Source organism: Saccopteryx leptura, chromosome 3 (genome assembly GCF_036850995.1).
Source record: "Saccopteryx leptura isolate mSacLep1 chromosome 3, mSacLep1_pri_phased_curated, whole genome shotgun sequence".
Lineage (NCBI taxonomy): Eukaryota > Metazoa > Chordata > Mammalia > Chiroptera > Emballonuridae > Saccopteryx > Saccopteryx leptura.
In genome coordinates, this window is record NC_089505.1 from 78,782,568 (window position 1) to 78,809,586 (window position 27,019).

Here is a 27,019-nt window from a genome sequence, read left to right on the forward strand (position 1 = left end):
CCAAGGAAGTCAGTCTTAAACTCTCTAAGCAGGTCATATAAGTAACATTCTATGACCATAAAAAGAAGAAATAACTATAGTGGGTTCTTTATTAAAATAAAAGAGATAACTGCATAGTGAGTTTCTATAACCAAGAGTGGTGATTTGGGGGAAAGTTTAAGTATACAGACATGCAATGTATAGAAAATTATTCACCTTTAAATATGTGAGATTTCTACCTGTTAAGTAACTTTATCAGCTTTGTTGAATTACCTATGTTGATGCATTATTTCCCTACCCTAATGAAGACATGCACACACATTTCTTTACTTCTCAGTTCTCTCACTCCTACATTACATCTTCAGGTTACTAATATACGTAATGCATTTTTGTGTATCAAACCATGGAAATTTTTTACGTTGACTCATATAAAGAAAGATGTAAAATAATACACATAGGCTCAACAGTTAAAAAGAACTTCCTAATTATACTAGAGTGGATTCTTTTCAATTACTAGAATTTGTGAAGCAGAGCACTGTGATACAGGAGGGTGAGCAGCAGTTACAGAAGAGACCACAAGGCAGATAAAACAGACACATGGATGACTCACAAGCCCTGGAGGAACAGCACAGCCTGCCTGAGTCTACCCGTGGAGGCCATGGCAGAATGCCTGAAGAGAGAAGCAGGACCCAGAGCACAAGCCTTTAGTAGGATCCATCTGCAAACTCTTCAGCGTTCTAAAGTTAACTTTAGGTTGTTAAAAATAAAGCATAAAAAGCAACTACACAAAGAACACAGCTAAGGGTTAAACATGGTGAAAGCCAGAGGTGGGATAAATTCTATTGCTCACAGGGGTATCAAGTAAGTCAAGTATTTAAATACCATGTAAAGCTTTCCCATGTTTTTTATGTCTGTTACTCTTCTATACACTCTTAGCAGATGTTGATTAAGAAATCAGGACAAACACTTTGGAACATAAATTGCCTTTTAACACTTAATTCTCTGATGGTCAAAAAGGTTTTAAGAAAAGTTCAGCCTGACCTGTGGTGGTGCAGTGGATAAAGCATTGACCTGGAATGCTGAAGTTGCTGGTTCAAAACCCTGGGCTTGCCTGGTCAAGGCACATATGGGAGTTGAAGCTTCCTGCTCCTCCCCCCCTTCTCTCTCTCTCTCTCTCTCTCTCCCCCCCCTCTAAAAAAATGAATAAATAAATAAAAATAATTTAAAAAAAAAAAAGAAAAGTTCAATGTTTTGCCAAATTACTGACATTTTTACTGTTTCTCTCCGTCATGAATTCTGCGATGTGCAGCATGTTTTCAGTAAAGATAAAAGTCTTTGCCACATACTTCACATTTGCAAAGTGCTTCTCTGGTATGTATTCTCTTGTTTAGGAAGGTGAAAGCAGTCATTTCATGATTTGCCACAACCTACAAATTTGTAACGCTTCTCTTGATAACGAATTCTTGAATGTTTACTAAGATTCCCCTGCTAAGCAAAAACCTTAATACAATTCCTATAAATGTATGGTTTCTGTTCAGAATGAGGTTTAAGATGAGTGATGTTTCAGGACAGGCAAAAGGCTTTTCCACATTCTCTTCGTTAGTAACTCTTCTCTCCAGTTTGAGTCCTCTGATGTTGAATAAGGTATGAGGAGTAATTAAAGGCTGTGCCACATTCTGGGCATTGATAGAACTTCTCTCCGATGTGAACTCTTTGATGTTTAATAAGACTTGATGAAATCCTAAAGGCTTTGCCACATTCCCTACATTTCTATGGTTTCTACATCACATGAATTCTTTGATGTACAGTAAGGTTTGATTTCCGGATAAAGGTTTTGCCACATTCTAAACATTTATGAGACCTCTCTCCAGTATGAATTTTTTGATGCTCAGTAAGATTTGAGGAACGACTAAAGGCTTTCCCACACTCTATACATTTGTATGGTTTCTCTTCTGTGTGAGTTCTTTGATGTTTAGTAAGAATGGAGGGGTGAGTAAAAGCTTTACCACATTGACTGCATTTGTATGGTTTCTCTTCTGTGTGAGTTCTTTGATGTTTAGTAAGGATGGAGGGGTGAGTAAAAGCTTTACCACATTGACTGCATTTGTATGGTTTCTCTTTTGTGTGAGTTGCTTGATGTGTAGTAAGACCTGAGATTTGAGTAAAAGCTTTGCCACACTGATTGCATTTGTATGGTTTGTCTCTTGTGTGAGTTGTTTGATGTATAGTAAGACCTGAGAGTTGAGTAAAAGCTTTGCCACATTGACTGCATTTGTGTGGCTTCTCTCCTGTGTGAGTTCTTTGATGTACAGTAAGACCTGAGAGTTGAGTAAAAGCTTTGCCACAGTGTCTGCATTTGTATGGTTTCTCTCCTGTGTGAACTCTTTGATGTTTAGTAAGAGTTGAGGGGTGAGTAAAAGCTTTGCCACATTGTCTACATTTATATGGTTTCTCTCCTGTGTGAGTTCTTTGATGTATAATGAGAGTTGAGGAACATCTAAAAGCTTTGCCACATTGTTTGCATTCATATGGTTTCTCTCCTGTGTGAATTCTCTGATGTACAGTAAGACCTGAGGCTTGAGTATAAGCTTTATCACATTGTGTGCATTTGTATGGTTTCTCTCCTGTGTGAGTTCTTTGATGTGTAGTAAGAGATGAGGAACAGCTAAAGGCTTTGCCACAATCTAAACATTTATGAGACCTCTCTCCAGTATGAATTCTCTGATGTACAGTAAGAGTTGAGGAACAGCTAAAGGCTTTGCCACATTGTCTGCATTTGTATGGTTTCTCTCCTGTGTGAGTTCTTTGATGTTTAGTAAGGCCTGAGGGTTGACTAAAACCTTTGCCACATTGTCTGCATTTGTATGGTTTCTCTCCCATGTGAGTTCTTTGATGTGCAGTAAGAGTAGAGGAATCTTTAAAGGCTTTGCCACATTCTCTACATTTATATGGTTTTTCTCCTGTGTGAGTTCTTTTATGTACAGTAAGAGCTGAGGAACGATTAAAGGCTTTGCCACATTGCCTGCAATTGTACTGTCTCTCTCCTGTATGAATTCTTTGATGTTGAATAAGGTGTGATTTACGGATAAAGGTTTTGCCACATTCTAAACATTTAAAAGACCTCTCTCCAGTATGAATTTTCTGATGGTAAGTAAGTGTTGAGGAATGCCTAAAGGCTTTGCCACATTCGGTACATTTGTAGGGTTTCTCTCCTGTGTGAGTTCTTTGATGTGTAGTATGAGCAGAGAAACAGCTAAAGGCTTTACCACACTGTATGCATTTGTATGGTTTTTCTTTTTTGTGAGTTTCTTGATGTATAGCAAGAGCTGAAGAAAAGCTAAAGGCTGTGTCACATTCTCTGCATTTATACAGTTTCTCTCCCATGTGAATTCTTTGATGTATATTAAGCTTTGATTTCCCGGTAAAGGATTTGCCATGTTCTAAATATTTATGAGACCTCTGTCTAGTATGAATTTTCTGACAATTAAAAAGTGTTGAGAAATGGCTAAAGGCTTTGCCACACTGTCTGCATGTGTGAGGTCTCCGTTTGTTGTGAATATTTCTCTCATGTAAACTAAGACACGAATGACAATTAAATGTCTTACCAGATTTTTCATATTTATAAAGCTTTTCTATACTATTGTCTTTCTTAAATATATTCCTATCAAATATTTCACTGAAAGCTCTAGTACATAAATTATAAGTGTAAGCTTCCTCTTCAGTATGAATATTCTCTTCTTCAGTATGATCTGTAGATTGTTTAAAGGAGTTGACACATTTACTGTGTTCGTTTGTTATCTCTACAACATGAATAAGCTGATAAATATTAGAATGTAACATCTGGTCAAACACTTTTCCATGTTCATAATGGTTCTTGGGAAACGGAGTTTTCTCATTTTGACTACAAATTGATTCTTCTTTAATGGTTCTCCAATGTTCACTGCATTGATAACTTCTGTCTTCATTATGTATACTCTGGTAATTATCAAAGATAGATATACTTTTACTGAAAGGTATAATTCATTTAACATTTACATTTATTCCCAAACAACTACACTTTGATACCTATTAAACCATGTTTACTGTATAAGATTGGCTCCAAAATTAATGAATATTATAGATCTTGAAATGGAAAAACAAATTGAATGATTATTTACTCCAGAGATAACATAACTTCCTGACTTTTCCAGATTTACTTTTCAAAAACATGTAATAGTAAAAGTATAGTTTTTGGTCTTCTGGGCAAGCCCACAAACGGTTAATATTCTGATCATGTGGGACCACTGCTCCATGGCTCAGCAATGGAGCCATTTTTTTATTGCCTGGAGAAGAGACCACAGAGCCGTTCTCAGTTCCTGTGGGCAGCTCACTCGACTAATCCACTCATGGGTGTGTGAGGGGTAGAGAGAGAGAGAGAGAAGCAAGAGGGGGACACGTAAAGAAGATGGTTACTTTTCCTGTAGGCTATGACCCAGAATTGAACCCTCGACATCCACACTCTTGGCCACTCAAACACTGAGGAAATGAACCAGAGCCAATTTGCATTTTTAGAAACTAACTGATGACAATGTAGCTGATTTAAAGAGGGAGTTGTACAAATGTGTAATATTTTTTACCTGTTTAGAAAAAAACAAGTTAACCACAAATAATAGTCCTGCTCTGGCCAGATAGCTCAATTGGTTGGAGAAGCATCCTGAAGCACAGAAGTTGCTGCCTCGATTCCCAGCCAGGCCACATACAGGAGCAGATAGATGTTCCTGTCTCTCTCCACCTTTTTCTCCTCCTCTCTTTTGATAAAATCAATGCAATAAGTTGTTTTTTCTTTATTAAGAAGGGTAGGAAGAGATAGAAAACATTGATGTGCTCTTGTATGAACTTTGGGGAATCACACCAGCAATCTGCTCCAGGACAATCCTACAACCAACTGAGCTATCCAGGCGGGACTCAACTTCTTTTTTATTTTCAGAGAGACAGAGAGAGGCTGGGAAAGAGGAGTGAGAAGGGAAGCATTCACTGTTGCTCCAATATGTTGTCCATTCATTAGCTGCTTATCCTATGTGTCCTTATAAGTGATAAAATTCAGTGTTGTTGTTTCAGAACAATGCTCTAACCAACTGAGTGGTTAACAGGCCACAGAAGAATAAACACTTAAACAATTAATAATATTAATTGTCCCACCGTGGCCAATACCTTCCATTGGTTTCACTGTCATCCCACTATGCAAAGGTTGCAGGCTCAATCCCTGGTCAGGGCACATACTGGAAAAGATCAATATTTCTGATTGTCACTGTCTTCTCTCTCTCCTCATACCGCTCTCTCTAAATACAGTGGTATCTTGACATACGAACACTTTAAAGCAATTTAAAGCAAGTTGAGAGATGAGCAGTCACTCGTGGAATTTTTTGTTTTAAGTCACGAGCGGATATTTGAATTTTAAGTTTTTGCCACCCTTCACTAAATGGCCTGCTGAATGTTCTAGAAGGGAGAAAGAAACAAACTTTCATGGAAAGGTTTTTGTTGAAACGGCATCTACGTGAAAGTGTGGCAAAAAGCCAAAAGTCAGTGAAGAAATTGATAATAATTAAGCAAAGTTAAGAAAATAGCAATTAAATTTAGAAATATAGTTTCATATCATACATAGATGTAAGTTAAATTTTGCAATTAAATGTAGTGTTTAGTGTGTAGAGAGTAAGCTATGTTAAGCAACAGCATGAATTGAAAATCACCTACGACAGTCTCCTTCCCCTCTGCCAGCATCTTTGCCTGACCTTGAAGGTCAATACATTTCATGAACCAGCTTATATCTTTACATTCTTGTTTATTATGTGTGTGTGTGTGTGTGTGTGTGTGTGTGTGTGTGTGTGTATGTATGTATTTGTTATTAATAAAGAACAATTTCTTATTTAAAAGCATATACGTGGCCCTGGCTGGTTGGATCAGTGGTAGAGCATTGGCCTGGCATGTGGAAGTCCTGGGTTCAATTCCCGGTCAAGGCACACAAGAGAAGCAGCTATCTTCATCTCCACCCTTCCCTCTCTCTTTTCCATCTCTTCCCCTTCCACAGTCAAGGCTCCATTGTAGCAAAATTGGCCCGGGTGCTGAGGATGGCTCCATGGCCTTCGCCTCAGGTGCTAGAATGGCTCTGACCACAGTGGCGCAAGGCCCCAGATGGGCAGAGCATCGCCCCCTGGTGGGCATGCCGAGTGGATCCTGGTCGGGCACAAAAGGGAGTCTGTCTCTGCCTCCCTACTTCTCACTTCAGAAAAGTACAACAAAATAAAAACTAAAAAAAATTAAAGAATATACGTAAATCAAGAAATTCTTGCGGTTTTTGGAGGCCAGAACGGATTAATTTCATTCTCATTAATTTAAATGGGGAATTTGATTTGACACAAACTGAGTCACAAGATTGGTCATTAAACAAATTAAACTCATGTGCCAAAGTACCACTGTATATAAATAACAACAACAAAAAAATTACGGCAGGTTTTCATTACATTTACATGATGAAACCACACCTTCCATATCTTACCAATATTGTTTTAGAGAATAAATCCTCTATGCCTGGATTTTGTAACAAGGTCTGCTTGTCTTCAGATGGCATAGCTGAAAGATACAAAACATGACGTTTATGACACAAGGTAAATGAATATATCAGCAAGTATTGACAAAACTACATTTTAAGTACACGAAAGGCGGGTTAAGAGTTCAAGGTAGACTAAGAGACATGGACAAGAGTGTGGTAGTTATGGGGGGGAGGGAAGGAAGGAGAGGGGGAAGGGGAAGGGGAGGGGCACAAAGAAAACTAGATAGAAGTTGACAGGACAATCTGACTTTGGGTGATGGGTATGTAACATAATTGAATGACAAGATAAGCTGGACATGTTTACTTTGAATATATGTACCCTGATTTATTGATGTCACCCTATTAAAATTAATAAAACTTTAGGTATTAAAAAAAAAAGAGTTCAAGGTAACACCAAGAAAGGTAATAATCAAAATGTCACATCAGAGAGAAATAAAAACTTACATCTCATACTAACAATAGCTTCTGAAAAACCAAAGTGCACAAGGGAAATATGGTAAGAACATTTCCAAATACCAGTTTCAACTTAAGAAACACAGAAATGACAGTGCTGTATGTTCAATGAATTGGTTGCATAGCTGCTTCCTGAAAGATCATTTCTGTTTTGCATGATAGAGTGCCAAGAAAACGGCAGTACATGGTGAATGTACTGTAAAGGCCATTTTAAAAAAAGTAATGGTTCGCCTGACAAGGCGGTGGCGCAGCGGATAGAGCATCAGACTGGGATGCAGAGGGCCCAGGTTCGAGACCCCGAGGTCGCCAGCTTGAGCGGGGGTTCATCTGGTTTGAGCAAAAGCCCAGCAGCTTGAACCCAAGGTCGCTGGCTCCAGCAAGGGGTTACTTGGTCTGCTGAAGGCCTGCGGTCAAGGCACATATGAGAAAGCAATCAATGAACTACTAAGGTGTTGCAACACGCAATGAAAAACTAATAATTGATGCTTCTCATCTCTCTCCGTTCCTGTCTGTCTGTCCCTGTCTATCCCTCTCTCTGACTCACTCTGTCTCTGTAAAAAAAAAAAAAAGTAATGGTTCAAGCACACAGACTGCAGTACTGAAGACAGGTATCAAAAACAGAAACACCTTAAACTGGTGGTGCAGTGAATACAGTGTCAGCCTGGGATGCTGAGGTTCCAGGTCTCAATCCCTGAGGTCTCTGGCCTGAGCATGACCTCAGTTGCCTTGAGTGCAGGCTCAAAAGCTTAAGAGGAAGGACAACAGGCTTTAGCAGGTGGTGGCACAATTGTTGGCTGAGATGTTGAGGAACCAATTCAAAATCCCAAGGTCCCTGGCTAAAGTGCAGATATACCAGTTTATCTGTGGGGTCACTAGCTTAGGATTATCTATGCCCAGTAGGTCACTGGCATAGATATGACCCCATGGTCGCTGGCTTGTAGCCCAAGTTCACTGGCTGGAGCAAGGAGTCAGTGGCTCAGGTGGAGCTCCCTGTCAAGACACATATAAGAAAGCAATCAATGAACAACTAAGGAGCCCCAATAATGAGTTGATGTTTTTCTTTCTTTCTTTTTTTCTTTTCTTCAGAGACAGAAAGAGAGTCAGAGTGAGGGACAGATAGGGATAGACAGACAGGAACAAAGAGATGAGAAGCATCAATCATCAGTTTTTTGTTGCGACACCTTAGTTGTTCATTTACTGCCTTTCTCATACGTCCCTTGACCGCGGGCCTTCAGCAAACTGAGTAAATCACTGCTTGAGCCAGTGACCTTGGGTCCAAGCTGATGAGCTTTGCTAAAACCAGATGAGGCCCCACCCACTCAAGCTGGCAACCTCGGGGTCTCGAACCTGGGTCCTTTGCATCTTAGTCTGATGCTGTATCCACTGCGCCACTGCCTGGTCAGGCGATGTTTTTCTTATCACTCTCTTTCTGATTGTCCCTCTCTCTCTGTCACTAAAATAAATTAATTAATTAAAAATAAAACAATAATATCGAGGTCACCAGCTTGAGCATGGGATCGTCATGATTCTATGGTCACTAGATTAATTCGAAGTTTGCTGGCGTGAGCACGGTGTCACTGCCTCAAGTAAAGACCCTAAGTCAAGGCACATATAAGAAGTAGTGACTGAAAAACTAACTAAAGTGTCTCAACTACGAGTTGATCATTTTCATCTCTCTCCCTTGTTCTCTTAATGGGGGTGGGAAAATCATCTTAAAACAAACAAACAAAAAAATCAGGGTTATTGTAAAATGAAGAAAGAATATAAAAAATGAATATAAATGTTAAGAAATAAAAAGATAAGAAAGAATGAAACCATAGCATTTGCAGAAGCATGGATACATATACATAGAAGGTATTGTGCTAAGTGAAATAAGACTGTCAAAGAAACACATGTACCATTCGACGTCAATTATATTTGGAATCTAAAGAACAGTATAAATAAATAACCGGAAAGAGAGTCACAGGTTCAGTGAACAGAGTGACTACTGCCAGAGGGCAGGTAACTTGGAAGGCTGGGGCAGAAAGTAGAAGCACTTGAGAAGAACACATTAGTAGTTACAGAACAGTCATGGGATGTAAAGTGCAGCATGGGGACTATAGTAAATAATACTGTATTAACTATGCTGGGTCCCGGAAATATAACAGGGAACACTTTCAGATTTTATAAAGTATGTTAAGGTGTAACCACTATCCTGTACACTTGAAACTAGTTCAAAATAATACTGAATGGAAAATAAAAAGCAAATCAAGAACAAAAAACTGATCTTTAAAATTTTTAAAGTTATATACTGTATAAGTTTCAGTGATCAAAATCCTTTATTAACTATAATTTATAAGTGAATATACCCTCAAACAGCAATAATTTTTCATCATGACATTATACAGCAGAATAAATCATTAAAAAATAACTATCAAGTATAATTGTAATAAAGATATTTAAGTGACATGAGAAATTTTTCTGGTTTATGTATTTCAGCTACTCTTACAAAAATGTGTAGGCTGTAACCCACCTAAAAAAAATAACCTTCATTTCCAAAGAAAAAAAGTATTACAAAGTTCTGAAATATGGACAGACTAATGGAATCTTTAAACATTTCAGATTAAGCACACCATAAAAAGACACATGCTAAGAAAACAAATGAAAAATCTCATCATTGATTTTGCCTGAAATAAACTTGAATTAAGGAACAAAGCGCTTCCTAAATATTAAGTGCCCAATAATGCTGCATCCCACTTCTTACCAAAGGAGAACGATTCTGCATGTTATACCAGCACTTGTGAATCCAAAAGCACAAATATGGCATAAATCTCATCAAAAAGTAAAAACAGAAAAGGACACAGCCCCAGCAACTCTCAAGTGCACAAGAAAGAATTACAGAATGACGGTGATGAAAACAGGTACAGTGGGCACTTTTCCACCTCCTGGGCAAAACACTCTAAGGTCGCCTATGGCAGTAACTATTGAAGGACTCCATGAGATATGTAGAGACATGAATTACTCTAATGCGGACAATTAAAAAATAAGACTGGAAATATATTTTTCTTTTCTTTCAAGTTAAAGAAGGAAAGATAGACTTGTGCATGCATCTCAATGTGACGCACATGAAACCCCATCTGGAGCTGTTGTTTTATCCAACTGGGGCCACGGTCACAAGTCAGCTATTTTTAGTGCTGGAGGTAGAGACACCAGAGAGCTGTCTTCATCAGCCAAGATTAATACACTGGAACCAAACAAGAGATGGCTTTAGAAGGGAAAGAGAAAGAGAGTGAAAGAGGGAGAAGAGAGAGAGGAGTGAAGAGTGAAGAAGCAGATGGTCACTTCCCCTGTACGCCCTGAGTGGAATCCATCCCAGGACATGTGTATGCCAAGCTGACGCTCTCCCACTGAGACAAAGTGCTAGGGTCCAGACCAGAATTCTGTAACAAAAATTCATATTAAGCAAAAGAATATTTGAAATTAAAACAGAAATACATGCTCACACTTTGGTGAGATGATTTGTGTTTTGATGAAATCATTTAGCCTACACTCTGTAAGGTCTTGTGGGAAATGTCCATAGGATTAGAAATGATAAATCTGGCCTGACCACACAATGGCATAGTGGATAGATGTGAAACGGGGACATAGAAAACCCACTTTCAAAACACCAAGGTTGCCGGCTTGAGCGTGGGCTCACCAGCTTGAGTACAGGATTGCTGGCTTGAGCATAAGATCAAAGACAGGACCCCATGGTCACTGGCATGAGATAGGAATTACTCCCTGTGATGTAGCTCTCGACTAAGGCACATAAAAGAAAGCAATCAAAGACAACTACAGTGACACAACAAAAAACTGATGCTTCTTTTTTTTTTTTTTAATTTTTTACAGAGACAGAGAGTGAGTCAGAGAGAGGGATAGACAGGGACAGACAGACAGGAACTGAGAGAGATGAGAAGCATCAATCATTAGTTTTTCATTGCGCCTTGCAACACCTTAGTTGTTCATTGATTGCTTTCTTATACATGCCTTGACTGTGGGCCTTCAGCAGACCGAGTAACCCCTTGCTGGAGCCAGTGACCTTGGGTTCAAGCTGGTGGGCTCTTGCTCAAACCAGATGAGCCCACGCTCAAGCTGGCGACCTCAGGGTCTCGAACCTGGGTCCTCTGCATCCCAGTCCAACGCTCTATCCACTGCGCCACCACCTGGTCAGGCAAAACTGATGCTTCTTATCTCTCTCGCTTCCTGTCTCTCTGTCCGTGTCTATGTGTCTGTCACAAAAAAATAAAACAAAACACTCCAAATGAGAAAAAACAGCTTATCATGTAATTCCTCTGGTACGTGCACAGGTTTTCTGTGGTTCCCAAAGCTATGGAAGGGGCATCATCATGGCAGCTCTCAGTCCAAGAGGAAAACTTGGCCCCCACTGCTGATGTGATGATGGAGGTCACTAGAGCAAAAGCAGAGTCCTGAGAGGATGTGGGAACACGGGACATATTGGAGACCAGCTGTTCCTCTATGACAGCAACCAGAGTACACTTGGGCTTCTCACAGCCCTTTCCACTGCAGCAGCTTCCCAAACACACTGTAAGGTCTGGCTTCCTCCATGATCTTTAGGTCTCTTACCTGCCTCATCTGCTTCCTCATCCCACCTACCTGGGTGGAAGGATACGTCATTTTCCTTCACAGCTCCAATTCCTAATTCATTTTGTGCCCAGGTGAGAAGACATGGTACAAGATTACAATGTTCTAGAGAATAACTTCCCAAAATACGTGTTTTCTGATAACACCATAATTGTTCTAGAAACATGTAAGTTTTCATACACTGAGTTCTAATTAATGTGCATCATGAAGCCTTTGTTTCTACACCAGCACACCCCCATATTTGGTCCCTGATGGCAGAACTCTAAAATCTACCCTGCAAGGCAGGAGCTCCCATGTGATGTTCCCACTAATGAAGAAAACAAAAACCCACAGGTAGAGAATAAAGTCAGGAAGGAAGTCATCCTCACCCAGGGAGACCAGGTTCCTGCAGTTCTCCAACATCACATCCATGTACAGTTTCTGCTGAGCTGGGTCCAGGCTTTCCCACTCTTCCCGAGAGAAATCTACAGCCACATCCCTGAAGGTCAGTGGTTTCTGGAAGAAAAGACACATTAATAGAGGTCCATAGTGTCAGTTCATGATGCCATCCAACATGAAAACAGGGTTAGAAGTGGTCTTGTTCTAAGAGAAAATGATCCAGTAAGATCATTTTGCCCAGCAATATATATTTTTTCTGAGTGTGTGTGAGAAGAGGGTCAGACAAACTGATTTGACAGAGATGAGAAGCATCAACTGAAGATGTGGGGCTTTTAGTTGTTCATTCACTGCTTTCTGCTCTGTGCCTTGACCAGGTGGCTCTAGGTGAGCCAGTGACCCGTTGCTTAAGTCAGCCATCTTTGGGCTCCTGCCAGCACCCATGGGTTAACAAGTATAACCCCACTGTGAAGCCAGGGACCCTAGTTTGAAGTCAGTGACCTCGGGGCTTTGATTCTAATACCTGTGTCCCAGGCCAGTGTGCCTTATCTACTGTGCCACTACTTGGGTAGGCGACAATGCTCTTTCTCAAAAATTTTTTTGTTGTCCTTTGTTTTTTAATCTTTCACATAGAAATATTCTCTAACTTATTTTTTAACACTGAGTAATGACAATGCACATATCCAAAAATGCACTACGCAGACTTGACTTTACAAGAAGATTAATTTTAAAATTAAGGCATCACTGTGACCTGGTAGATCAGATGGATAGAGCATTCTCCTGATTTACCAATGTGGCAGGTTTGATTCCTGGTCAAGGCACATACAAGAAATCAACTAATATATAATAAATAAGTGCAACAAAAAGTTTATGTCTTTTCTCTCTCTGTCTCTAAAATTTATCAGTAGAATTAAGGTATCAACATAGGCATGTGGATTTGTCAGTGTTGTATGTGTATCACTCATGATCAGTTGTGTATATCATATTTGTCAGGTGGAAACGTCACAAGGTGGAAGTTTAAGTACTTCTTCATTTCTGACGTGGGCAACAGTGAACTGCACTTTCTAAAAATGCTGATTCTCATTGAGGAGTTCTGGGATGGGTCCTGTGTTTCCACACCTCTACCAAGCTCTCTTTTTACCAGTGACACCAATGTCTCCAGTCCACATGCCATACTCCTCAATAGCACAGAGAAAGAAAACAAAGAAAAATGCATACATAACTTCAAGCTAAAATTTTTTTTTCCATTTCAAGAAAAAAAATTTAATCTGGATGGCTAACATCAAGTGTTGACAAGAAAGGAAAGCAATCAGAACTCTCAGTCATTGCTGGTGGAAGTGCAGAGTGGAGCCACCAACTTTGGAATTCTCTGCAGATTCCAGCAATGGCTCCAGCAAACTCACTCCTAGGAATATGCTCCAAAGAAACACATGTTTATGCTTACCAGGAGTTATGCACAAGAAAGTTCATAGCACTGGAATGTATAATAGTGAGAAACTTAATACAGCCACCACAACAGTGAAGAGAAAAGGACTGCTGATCGACAGTATGACGTGGGTGAATCTCACAGACATGCTGAGCAAAACAGCAGACAGGAAAGAGCACATCTGTGTAATTCCATTTATATGAAATTCAAAACAGCAAAACTAATATGTGAGGATAAATATTGTCCTGCCTCTGAGAGGAGTCTATTATCAGACTTAATACCTGAGATCTGTGCACTTTGTTGAATAGAACTTATGCCTCAATAAAAATATAAAAGATATTTACTGTTTTCTTCTTTCTAGAATAACTCATTATCTATTCATTCTTCTCCTTCTCCTTCTCCTCCTCCTTCCTCTTTTCCTTCTTCTTCTTTAGAGAGAGAGGCAGGGAGAAACAAAGAGACTGTTCCTGTATGTGCCCTGACCAGGGATTGAACCAGTAGCCTCTGCACTTCAGGACAACACTCCAACCAACCGAGCTATCTGGCCAGGGCTGTCTGTCTTCTTTTGAAAAAGATTTAAGGTGTCTTACAAAGGTGTATGGTATTGAACTGTACTTATAAGTGAAGAATTCTGGGTGATTCTAAAATGAAGGCAGGAAAATGAAATGCAATGAGATGTGCAGGTAGTCCTCAGCACTAATGCCAAGCAGTTCTGCACTCTTTCTAGGGGTGAACTGAACAGAGCATCCTAGCAGTCAAGAGAAAGAAGAAACACCTCAATTCCACATCCAGAAACTGGTAGTCCAGCCGGTCAGAAGCACAGAGAGACCAGAGAGAAATTTCCCCTGTGCAGTCTCAGAAAAAGGCAACTATGCAATCAAACCTCTTTGTGCTGTTTAAACATCCTATTTGGGACCCCGGATCTCTGAGTTCCTTTTGGCTACATTTTCACTCCTATGCATGGCATATCCCCTCAGAGAACTTAGGGAGAGGCAGCAACCCTCTGACAGGCAAGGTCCCCCCTGGACCGTTCTGTGGGACCAGCACCAGACCCTGCTTACTTTCCTGGGTGTGGTTTGGGGGAAGCCCTGCTCATGACCGCTGGGTCTCTGTTCTTGGGGGTGCTTGGCTTGCCATCCTGGTTTCTAGACCCTGGGTGTGCCTCCTCAGCCTTTGCTTTGCCACGCAGCTGCTCTCCTTCCCTGTCGGTGCTCCTCGGTGGCCCAGTTCCTTCCACAGACACAGCTCTGCTTGGAGCAGCTCCGTGCGTGCTGGACTCATTCTGCTTTGGCATTTGCACTAAGGGATTTTTCCACTTTCTGGCTCCAGTTTTTGAGTTGAATCTGTATTTTGCCCCAGTAACTGGGTCTATGGCTTCACCATCAAAGACAGTGCTCATCTGGATGGTTTCCACCACAACTTCTCTATTTGCATTCTTCATTTCTCTGTTCTCCATCTCCTTCTCTCTGCACAAACTCTACACAAACTGGCTTCTCCTTCAGCACTCCACCATCTTGGCTGCTACTCCTCTCCTCCACGTGGCCTTTCTCTGCTCTCCTCCTAGAATGTCCAAGCTAAAATTTTAAAAGGATCTCTTGTTCTCAAGGAATAGGATGCATAGCAACCACAAATTTACTATACGTAATCTTAGAACTAGGTATTTCTTCTTTTTCCATGAGACTGCTTTGTGAAACAAACATACAGCGAAGAAAAGACATTGCGTTTTACTTGAAACCTTAATCTACAATTTCTCAAAAAACTGTACAAACACTGTCTAATACTCATAAGAAACCTCATAAACATCTCAAGACGTTTCCATAAGTGATAACAAAAACTTCTTAAGAAGAAAAAATAGCTCAAATCATGTTAACATGTTATGCACACAGGCATAATAGAAGAACTAGGTACAGTTTGATAGTGATAGACTCAGACCTGTGCTGGTGCAGTGGAAAGTGTCAACCTGGAAAAATGAGGTTGCCGGTTCAAGTCCCTAGCTTTCCTAATGAAGGCACAAATTGGAGTTTATGTTTTCTACTCCTACCTTTTCTCTCTCCCTACTTATTCATTCTTGCTTCCTCTCGTCTTTAAAATGAGTTAATAAAAATCTTAAAAATAAAGCAAAATAAAATGAAAGATATTGTGGTTCTGTAATTTCATAAATCACTTGTGAATGATACTCATTTTGTTTTTTTTTTCTCTGACACAGCGAGACAGAGAGAGGGACTGTCACGAAAAGAGAGGGAGGAAAAATATCAGTTCTTAGTTACGTCTCCTTAGTCGTTCATTGATTGTTTTCCCGTGTGTGCATTGACGAGAATGGGGGGGAACTACAGCAGAGCGAGCGACTCCATTGCTTACTGCTTGGGGCAAGCCAGCAACCTTGGGCTTCAAGCCAGAAAGCTTTGAGTTTAAGGAAGTGACCATGGGGTCATGTCTATGATTCCATGCTCAAGCTGGTGACGTCGGGGGTTTGAACCTGGGTCCTCTGGGTCTAGTCCAACGCTCTATCCACTGTGCCCCCTACTGGTCAGCTGATACTCGTTTTTAATAGACACAGTAGCAAGAACATCCATAATAACAGAAAAGAATTTAAAGGAATTGATTTTTTGTCTCTAATTTTTTGAAAAATTTTATACACATTTGTGGAGAGCTCTGCTGTGACACTGTAGGCACACAATATGAATAAGGAAATTATCTGAAAATGATCAGAAAAATAGTAATTTTTGCAAATGTCCATCTACATGTACGCTCCACATTCTGAACCTTAACACTCCCTAAAATGGCAAGATGTTCTCAGCAATCTAGTGAGCAAGTCTCTTCTAGCTGCTCTTCTCTGTCAGAACCTCCTCAGTTATTCTGACCTGTAGAAGGTGCATTTCCTTAATCCTGTCCCACAGAGGTGAAGCTGCAGCCATGTTAAACTGAAGCCTACATTCCCTTCTTACTGATTCTCAAGCCTCTGACTCATCCTCATAAGGATGTTGGACACAGTTACCGTCCCAACTTGATGTCACAAAGGAGATATTTCTTGTATTTGAAAGTGATTACAGAGTAATGGTGGGATGAGAGATACCCCTGATCTCTCCTTTTAAAATTACATCAAATTGAACAGCTTTAACACAGTAAAGTAACCCCAGCTGAGCTCACAGGGCACCTGCAAGATCCCCACACCAAATGAACTGAGTGAATGATGCACTGAAAATGGGAGTGGAAGATATAATGCCCCCAAGGTCAGCTGTGAATAGGAGAGGAACCAGCCTTACCAGTTTTTTGGTGGGTTTTTTTTTGCTGCTCTGTGGGAATGAATAAGGGCCATGTTGCCTGGGTCTTGTTTACTGTGAAATGAACAGTGAAGTCAGCAGTGCCTGAGTCTCCTTCAGATAGGAGAGGCAGAGAGGCAGAGAGGCAGAGAGGCAGAGGAGCAGGTGCTGAACTAAGGTGGGGAGAGGGGGCAGGCTGGGCTCAGGGTCCCAGCAACACTTTCTGTGGTCTGCCTGTGGCCTACTCTCAGCACCAAAACAAAGTGCAGCGCCCCAGCCTCCCAGATGACAACTCGCTCACCTCGCCCATGGGAAGAGTGGCAGTGCCAGACCCCACTTGCTAACTCTCCAGAGCTACTCTCTCCACTGAGAAACAGAGCTACTCCACATCAGGTCCCCTGGTTTCTTGAGACATGTGGAGGAGTGCCCAGAGACCTCAAATCGCCACTGCAAGAAACTTAAAACCACCAAGCCATAAAGCTGGACCTGTAAACCCTCACAACATACCACATACAGCAATGACTGCGGCCATGCCTACATCATTAACAGGAAGGTCACAGGAGTTCTTCCCAGGAATCTCAGAGCCAAAATTTGCAGTACAGCAACACCTACCACAAAATAATACTAATCTTGCCTGACCAGGCAGTGGCGCAGTGGATAGAGCATCAGACTGGGATGCCAAGGACACAGGTTCGAGACCCTGAGGTCACCAGCTTGAGTGTGGGCTGGTCAAGGCACATATGAGAAAGCAATCAAAAAACAACTAAGGTGTCACAATGTGCAATGAAAAACTAATGATTGATGCTTCTCATCTCTCCATTCCTATCTGTCTGTCCCTGTCTATCCCTCTCTCTGGCTCTCTCTCTGTCTCTGTAAAAAACAAACAAAAACTAACCTCATGAACTGAAAAAAAAAATTTATTTCTTTTCCTCATTTTATTTACTTTCATTTTACTTTTTTATCTCATTTGAATTTATCTTTAATTTTTATTCTTTTATTGCTGCTCTGTGGGAAAGAATAAGGGCCATGTTGCCTGGGTCTTGTTTACTGTGACATGAACAGTGAAGTCTGCAGTGCCTGAGCCTCCTTTAGATAGGAGAGGCAGAGAGGCAGAGGAGCAGGTGCTGAACTAAGGTGGGGAGAGGGGGTATTTATTTTTGTTTGTGATTTTTTTCTTTTTTTATATTTTTTCTTTTTTTCTGTGATTTTTTATTTTACTTATCAATATGTAAGTATCTGCCTGACTTGTGGTGGCACAGTGGATAAAGTGTCGACCTGGAAATACTGAGATCACCGGTTTGAAACCCTGGGCTTGCCTGGTCAAGGCACATATGGGAGTTGATGCTTCCAGCTCTTCCCCCCTTCTCTCTCTCTGTCTCTCCTCTGTCTCTCCTCTCTAAAATGAATAAAAAAAATTAAAATAAATAAAATATGTAAGTATCTAACATAATAAAGAGCATATATGAGAAACTATCAGCCAATATCATACTAAACGGAGAAAAACTGAAAGCTTTTAGAATAAAATCAGGAACAACACAAGGCTGCCCAGTCTCTTCACTCCTATTCAACACAGTGCTAGAAGTTTTAGCCAGAGCATCAGGGAAGAGAAAGAAAGAAAAGGGTTTCATATCGGGAAAGAAGAAGTAACAGTATCATTTTTCCAGATGATATGATCCTGTATATAGGACGCCCAACACCCTGCCAGTTGGCTCAGTGGTAGAGAGTTTGTCCAGCGTATAGATGTCCCGGTACAATTCCCTGTCAGTGCACACAGGAGATGCACCCATTTGCTTCTCTACTCTACCCCCTCACTCGCCCCTCTTTGCCTCCTGCAGCCATGGCTCGATTGAAGCCAGTTGGCACTAGGCACTGAAGACAGCTCCATGGTCTCTGCCTCAGGTGCTAAAAAATGTCTCCAGTTGCAATGAAGCAAGGTCCCCTGATGGGCAGAGCATCAGCTCCTAGTGGACTTGCCAGGTGCATCCTGGTCAGGGGCATCCATGGGTCTGTCTCTGCCTCCTCTCCTCTCACTGAAGAAAAAAGAAAGAAAACAAGAAAACCCCAAAAACTCCACCAAAAAAATATTGAAAAATATAAACCAATGCAATAAAGTTCCAGGATAGAAAGTCAACGTACAAAAGAATATTGCTCTCACATCTGCCAAAGATGAAACTTGAGAAAATGAACTGAAAAAAAAAAACTCCATTTACAGTTGCAACAACAAAAATAAATACCTTGGAATAAACTTAATAAACAATGTAAAGTTTCTGTATAGAGAAAACTACAAAGCATTATTAAAAGAAATTGAAAAGGACACTATGAAATGAAAAATTATTCCATGTTCATGGACTGGAAGGGTCAACATAGTAAAAATGGCCATATTACCCAAAGCAATATACAAATTTAATGCAATCCCCATCTACATCTCCAAGTCATTTTTTAAAGAAATGAAACAAAGAATCAACATGATTCTATGTACCCTTAAAAAAAAACCCTGAATAATAAAAGCTATCCTGAGAAAAAGAAAAACAAACCCAGAAGTATTTCAATACTTGACTTCAAATTATACTACCGCGCCATGATAATCAAAACAGATTTTTTAGGTAGAAAAATAGACCCACAGACCAATGGAAAAGAATTGTGAGCCAAAAAATAAAACTACATATATACATATGGACTAATCACCTTCACCAAAGGAGCCAAAACCACACAATGGAGAAAACAAAGCTTTTTCAAGGAATGGTGCTGGGAAAACTGAAAAGTCACATGCAATAGAATGAAACATTTTTGTCCCCCTGCACAGAAAGTAATTCAAAATAGATCAAAGAACTAAATGTAAGAGCTAAAACAGTAAATTACATAGAAGACAATATAGGTATTAAACTCATAGACCTTGGCCATACACAGCAATTTATGAATATGACCCCAATGGCAAGGGAAGTAAAGGTAAAAATAAGTGAATAAGACTGTATCAAACTAAAAAACTTCTACCCAGCAGAAGAAACAGACAACAGAACAAATAGGCAGCCAACGAAATGGGAGATGATACTTGCAAACAACAGTATTAGGGGTTAACATCCAAAATAAAAAAGACCTCAAAAAGCTCAGAAACAAAAAAGCGAACAACCCAATTAAAAAATAGGGAGAGGACCCTGGCCGGTTGGCTCAGTGGTAGAGCGTCGGCCTGGCGTGTAGGAGTCCTGGGTTTGATTCCCGGCCAGGGCACACAGGAGAAGCACCCATCTGCTTCTCCACCCCTCCCCCTCTCCTTCCTCTGTCTCTCTCTTCCCCTCCCGCAGCCAAGGCTCCACTGGAGCAAAGTTGGCCCGGACACTGAGGATGGCTCCATGGCCTCTGCCTCAGGTGCTAGAATGGCTCTGGTTGCAACAGAACTGCCTCCCAGATGGGCAGAGCATGGCCCCCTGGTGGGCGTGCCGGGTGGACCCCTGTCGGGAGCCTATGGGAGTCTGTCTGACTGCCTCCCCATTTCCAACTTCAGAAAAATACAAGAAAAAATAGGGAGAGGACCTGAACATATACTTCTAAAAAGACATACAAATGGCCAACAGATATATGAAAAGACGCTCATCTTCACTAACTAGTTGAGAAATGCAAATCAAAACTACAATGACATTAAACCTCACAATTGTTAGATTGCCTACTGTCAACAAGATAGGTAATAACAAATATTGGAGACGCTGTAGAGAAAAAGGAACCCTCATTCACTCCTAATAGGAATGTAAACTGTTACAGCCATTGTGGAAGAAAGTATGGAGATACTTCAAAACATAAAGAATAGAACTACCATGACCCAGCCATCTCTCTACTGGGTATCTACCCCAAAACTAAAAAATATTCATACATAAATATACATGCAGACCCAGGTCAATTGTTGCATAAGTCACAGTGACCAAGGCATGGAAACAAGCAAAATGTTTTTCAATAGAAGATAGGATAAAGATGATGTACAATGGAATACTACTGAGTCATAAGAAATGATAATAGCCTGACCAGGAAGTGGCGCAGTGGATAGAGCATCAAACTGGGACACAGAGGACCCAGGTTTGAAAACCTGAGGTTGCAGGCCTGAACACAGGCTCATCTGGTTTGAACACGGGGTCACTCGCTCTGCTGTAGCCCCGCAGTCAAGGCACGTATGAGAGAGTGGTCAATGAATAACTAATGTGCTGCAATGAAGAACTGATACTCTCATCTCTTTCTCTCCTGCCTGTCTGTCAGTATCTGTCTCTCTGTCTCTCTGTGTCTCTGTCACACACACACAAAAATAAATGATAATCTAGTGTCATTTACAACAACATGGGTGGACCCTGAGAACATTATGCTGAGTGAAATACGTGTATGAAACCTAAGAACTGTTTACAAACAGAGTTGGGATGTTAAACTGAAACTCAAGGACATAGAAAAAAGTGGTTACCAGGAGGGGAAGTGGGGAGAATAATAAGGGGAGGGGTGTGGTTAGGGTATAAAGAGGAAGGACAAATATAAGGCGAGGGAAAGTAATTGAACTCCGGGTGATAGGAATACAACATAATTCATAGTTCAAATGCTGTGAGGTGTTTTACTGAAACCTATGTCCTTTTTTTAAAAAAAAAAAACGAAGCTGGAAACGGGGAGAGACAGTTAGACTCCCGCATGCGCCTGACTGGGATCCACCCGGCACGCCCACCAGGGGGCAACGCTCTGCCCCTCCGGGGCGTCGCTCTGCCGTGACCAGAGCCACTCCAGCGTCTGGGGCAGAGGCCAAGGAGCCATCCCCAGCGCCCGGGCCATCCCTGCTCCAATGGAGCCTTGACTGCGGGAGGGGAAGAGAGAGACAGAGAGGAAGGAGGGGGGATGTGGAGAAGCAAATGGGCGCTTCTCCCATGTGCCCTGGCCGGGAATCGAACCTGGGTCCCCTGCACGCCAGGCCGACGCTCTACCGCTGAGCCAACCGGCCAGGGCCGAAACCTATGTCCTCTTATTGATCAATGTCACCCTACTAAATTAAACTGTCAAAATAATAATAAAAAAAGTGATTAATTCATGGTGGAAATTGTTCATGCCCTCAGAGAGCCTAAATGGAGAGAAGGCACAGAAGCCTCTGGGACAAAGAAGAAAAATATTTATATATAAGCTGATGACCCTGTCAATTGAGTAAAAAGAGCCTGGGCTCTGGCCGGGTAGCTCAGTAGGTTGGAGCACGGTCTTGAAGTGTAAAGGTTGCTGGTTTGATCCCTGCACAGGGCACATACAGGAACAGATCAGCATTCTCGCCTCTCTCTTGCTCTCTCACTGACTCTCTCTAAAATAAATAAAATAAACATTAAAAAAAAAAGAGAAAGAGCTAGTCTGGTGGCTCAGTTGATAAATCATCAACCTGGGATGCTGAGGTTGCTGGTTCAAAACCAGGGCTTACCCACTCAAGGTACATGAGGGAAACCCCTTCTAGAAGATGGTGCTTCCCATTTCTTCCCGCTCTTTCTGTGCTCCATTTTTCTCTCTCCTATCTAAAATCAATAAATAAAATTAAAAAAAAAAAGTAAATGGAAACAACCTCACTAGGCAGGAACATCAGAAATAGAGAATTAATGGTTGCGAGTCGTAAACCATTAAAGTTAAAAGGAAAAGCAAACACAGCCTCTGCCCAGGACACATCACTTACCTGAGAAGCAGCCATTCTGTCCTGGTCTGGTTCCTGCTTGTTTTCTCAGGCGACAATATGTTGAGAAGTCAAGTCTGCATTTAGAGAATGTGCCACCACAGGTGTCCTACACAGCCCTTTGTCCACTTCCACCACAGTCACAGACAGAAGGACCTAGAAATGCTGAAAAGGCCATACTCTCCTGTCCTTCCTCACTGGAGTCAGCCAAAAGTGCTCCTACAGGGAGACCACACTGTATTATTTTCCTGCCTTCACCTGTCTGTCCTCCCTCAGACGTCCACACATTCCCACAGCAATGAGAACGGGCGCTGCTCTCCTGAACGCCCAAACCCAACACAACACCCTGTCACCTCCCCTGACCATCCCTGCTCCCCACTCTCACTAATGCATCCCGGGTGCACTCTCCTCTCTGGAGCATGTCTGTGCCCCCCACTCACCTTTGCCTGTGTCTCTTCTAAGATTCCAGGATTCCTCTTTTGCTTCTGAAACCTGTTCCCTGAGCCCACTTCTATGATACTTCTGTCAGTTATTTTATTTGATGCGATAGAGGGGGGGACCGATACGTGCAGACAGTAAGGGAGAGAGATGAGAAGCATCAATTCTTCATTGTGGCACTTTGACTGTTCATTGATTGCTTTCTCATATGTGCCTTGATGGGGCAGGGGGGGTCTACAGCAGAGTGAATAACCCCTTGCTACACTCAGCAACCTTGGGCTTCAAGGCAGCAAACTTTGGGCTCCAGCCAGTGATCATAGGGTTATGTATTTGATCCCACACTCAAGCTGGCGACCCAGTGCTCAAGTGGGTGACCTCAGGGTTTCAAACCTAGGTCTTCTGCATCCCGGTCTGCAATTTTATCCACTGTGACAGCACCTGATCAGAATATTTCTGTGATTTCTAAATAAATTTTTTCGTACAAACAACAAAAAGAGAAAGCAAATACATCCAGGATCCTTCCTGCTAATCCCTAGGCTCACCCTGGAATCATCTGTAGCAGCTAATGAAAACAACAGTGCTACCTGACCTGCGGTGACACAGTGGATAAGGTGTCCACCGTGAGCACAGAGGTCGCTTGTTCAAAACCCTGGGCTTGCCTGATCAAGGAACAAATGAAAGTTGATGCCTCTTGCTCCTCCCTCAGTAATTGATTAAATAAAGAACTAAGTTGTGGTTCTGCAGGTCTGCAGTGGGGCCCATGATATGGCATCTTTATCTAAGTCCCTGGGAAGCAATCTTTCATAGTTTATGTGCTTTTCCCCTTAAAGCGACCTATAAAATTAAAAAATTCAGAATCCTGCTTTCTCAGAGAAGCCTCAAGCCCTAACAAGACTGTTAGAAACTCTACTGTACACACACCTCCCCAGTTGGGATGATTGCCAGCAGCTCTTAGTCACTCTGTTCATTACTAAGGCTAGGAAACAACTCAAAACTAAGGCGAAGAAAAAAGGCTGCTACATTAGGAATAAACTAAGGAGCTAAGGAAGACAACCAAGAACACCTCAACAAGGTGTTTCCGGTAGTCCAGTGTAGATAGGACCCTAACACTACAGCGGGATGGGAAGCCTTAAACACTTTTCACCAGTTTCTGTTAGCAGAGATCAAGGCAGCTGCTAAAAGCCCATAAATTTGTCTAAGGCGTCAGAAGATATTCAGGGTCCTCAAGAGACTTCTGCAACTTTCTTAAAGAGACTACCAAAAGCTTACAGGGTCTATATACCTCTAGCGTGAAGCGCCAGAAAATATTAGGGCAATTAACTTAGCCTTTATATCACAGTCAGTTTCAGACGTTAAAACAAAAGTGTACTACAAAAATTAGAAAACTTCCTGGGAATAAGCCTTTAAAAGGTAGAACCATCAGCTGCTAAAGAAAAAAGCTAAACATTTCACAAAGGACCTTGCCCCTCCCTCACTCACATCACCCTGTTTTGCCCCTCAGATGGCTGGCTAGCCAAAGACAGGTAAGATTCTTAAAGGCAGGAGCAACTTAAGACAGGCACAGTCGAAGAGGGGCCATCAGGAGAAGACTTCCAAACTAACGAAGGTAAGGCTCAAACCCTCACCCCAACAATGCAAAAGTCTGCTCCCCTAAAATCGTGGCTGTCACCTACTGTCCAAGGTACCAAAAGAGGGGGGAAATTCCCTAAAAGCTCAAGAAAAACCAAGCAGCTGATGCTACTACCAAGAAAGTAGCCCTACAACCAGTGGAGCCTTTAGAAAGTTTAGTAACTAGAAAAGGACAACTAAGCTTAAGAAAAAAACAGTTTAAAATGTCAAACAAAGGACTTTTCTTTCCTAAGCCCCAGTTGAAAAAAGCATAGTATCCAAGTGTTTAGTCTGTGCCCAAGTAAGTATTAAGCAAAATAGAGAAATTATAAAAATAGAAAAAGAGGAACTTTCCCAGGTAAACATTTAGAAATAAATTTTACTGAAGTAAAGCCCCCGGCACAGGGATATAAGTACCAATTAGTTTTTACTGACACCTTTTCAGGATAAATGGAAGCTGTCTCTACTAGAGATGAGACCACAGTAACAGTTGTTAAGAAATTACTACATAAAATTATTCCCAAATTTAGCTTGTCCATTAATATTAGGTCCAATAATGGGCCTGTATTTATATCCAAGGTCTCACAGCTAGTAGGAAAGGCACTCAATATTAATTAGAAATTACATTGTGCTTACAGACCTCAGTTTAGGACAAGTCAAAAAAATAAACCAAACTCTGAAAGAAGTCCTGATCAAATTCATTCTAAAAACTGGTGAAAACTGGACTAACTCCCCCTAATTGTATTAAAACCTAAATGCACCCCCTGCAAGGCAGGATTCACCCCATATAAAATTGTATCAGATAGGGCAACAACCCCTTCTCCCTAAGCTCCCTTAGAGACCCCCTTGGAGATGGTGCAAACAGATCCCACCAACCCTTGTAAGTTGACCCTGAGGACATGCCCTGCTCCAGCCACAAACCGGAAGCTGGCTAGTCTGTGAATACCTGAAGCCTGATTAATCTCACCTTAGGACTAGTTATAACTAAACTTTAAAAAAGGAAAAAAACTAGGGTCAGGAAAGGTCAAAACAAGTCATCATAAAATTTAATATATATGCCACTAAAGGTCATACAGGAGAGGGAGAACAACTCTACATAATAAATAAAAAATATATGTGCTTGTAGCTACCCCTGTAAAGTAACCTGTAAGTATTAGCTACTTAGGGAGAAGACACCTCCAAAAAGAAAGTATATTTTAAAGAAAAAATTGTTATAAAAGCTAAATATTTAAGGTTCATAAAAAACTAAAAATTTATGTTACAAAGGATTTATGCAAATTGTAAAGGTACAAAGAAAAAAAAACAAGTTTATAACAAAATAAGCCTCTATTATATATTCTAGTATATGTTATGCCTCAGGTTCATTTACATAGAGGAAATAGTTTTACAAAATAGGAAGGGACTAAACCTGCTGTTCCTTAAACAGGCAAGGCTTTGCGTAGCCCTCAGGGAAGCTGCTGCTTCTATGCCAACAGCTCAGGAGAAATTCAAGAAAGCTCATCACCAGTCCAGAAAATTTAGGCAAAAATTAGAGAAAAATCCAATTAATGGTTCCCCAAAGGACTTACACTCCCCTCCCTATAGAGGAAAATAAATCAAGGTTTTACACATATTATAAAAACCAGCGGGGAATGTGACAGGTGCCAAGAAACTAAAACTGTTAGTGTAAGCAAATGGCATTTCGTATGCCTTCTGTAATCACCACTTTACAATTTCTTATATTTTTCAGTGCAGACTTGCAAACTGAGCTAGAACCCAAGTCCCAACTGTCAGCAATAGTCAGGAAATTATGCAAAAGAAACTGATGAACTAATCGCAACTTCTGCTTCTGTGAAATGGCTTTTTGGCACTTGCTAAAACTTCCCTAACTGAATCCTGTAGCTTTTGCCTTTATAAACATTGAACACGGACCCCTAAGGACCGCATGATTTGAGCCTGTGAGCTCGATGCAACCAGCGGGTTCAATAAATCTCCCGTTTAAGGTCTCCTGTAACTCTAGTGTCTCTTTGGAACTCGGTGGTCACTTTACCACATTTTCCCTCTCCCCATTGCGGTCCCGTCCCCCCGCACCCCCACGTGGCCATCTCTTCATGGCCCCTCACTGACCTCTCCTCCCCTACGGTGTCTCTCTCCGTCCCGACCCCTCCCAGCCCCGCTCTGCGCGTCCCCGGGGCCCCTTCGCTGTCGCCGCTCCCACACAGCCCTCCGCGCGCGGGCCGGGGGCTCTTCTGGGGACCCCGCGTTCTCGCCTCGAATCCCCGCCCCATGGAGAGTGTGCTCTTCCTGAACTCGGGTCTCTTACTAAATGGGGGGGGGGGGTCTCAGAGCGGGACCGAGGCAAGAAACCCTACGGCAAGGGGGTCCCACGCCCGAAGACGGGGGCGGAGGAGGGGGGCACGGGCGGGGCGGCCTCAGAGTTTCCCCGAAACCGAGCGGAGCGCCTCACCCCCGCAGCGAAGCGGGCAGGCTCGGGGCTTCTCACCGGGACTCCGCACTCACCGCTGGGTGCTCAGGAGCGGGGCTCTCGGAGTCCACGGGGACCCTCAGGCTCCCCACGTGCAGGAATGGGAACGGGGAGGGTCAGGTTTAAACCGGGAAGCCCGTCACCGGATCCC

At 41.8% G+C, this 27,019-nt stretch overlaps 1 protein-coding gene across 1 annotated transcript; it reads right to left on the minus strand.

Moving 5' to 3' along the window:
• Nucleotides 1–1,233: 1,233 nt before the first annotated feature.
• Nucleotides 1,234–27,019, minus strand: LOC136399331 (zinc finger protein 420-like). Its single transcript, XM_066374389.1, has 5 exons — nucleotides 26,904–27,019; nucleotides 22,362–22,577; nucleotides 12,007–12,133; nucleotides 6,512–6,585; nucleotides 1,234–3,954 (listed from the first exon to the last, which is right to left on the minus strand). Exons 2-5 carry the CDS (start codon nucleotides 22,374–22,376, stop codon nucleotides 1,759–1,761), a joined length of 2,412 nt encoding a protein of 803 aa, XP_066230486.1. The 5' UTR covers nucleotides 22,377–22,577; nucleotides 26,904–27,019; the 3' UTR covers nucleotides 1,234–1,758.

Bases quoted from the DNA above. Each gene is read 5' to 3' on its own strand.
- LOC136399331 (XM_066374389.1), bottom strand. The intron at 6,586-12,006 runs GTGAGGATGACT...TGTATCTTTCAG, and splicing joins CAGGAACCTGGTCTCCCTGG to CTATGCCATCTGAAGACAAG. The intron at 3,955-6,511 runs GTAAGATATGGA...GATAATTACCAG, and splicing joins TATTCTCTAAAACAATATTG to AGTATACATAATGAAGACAG.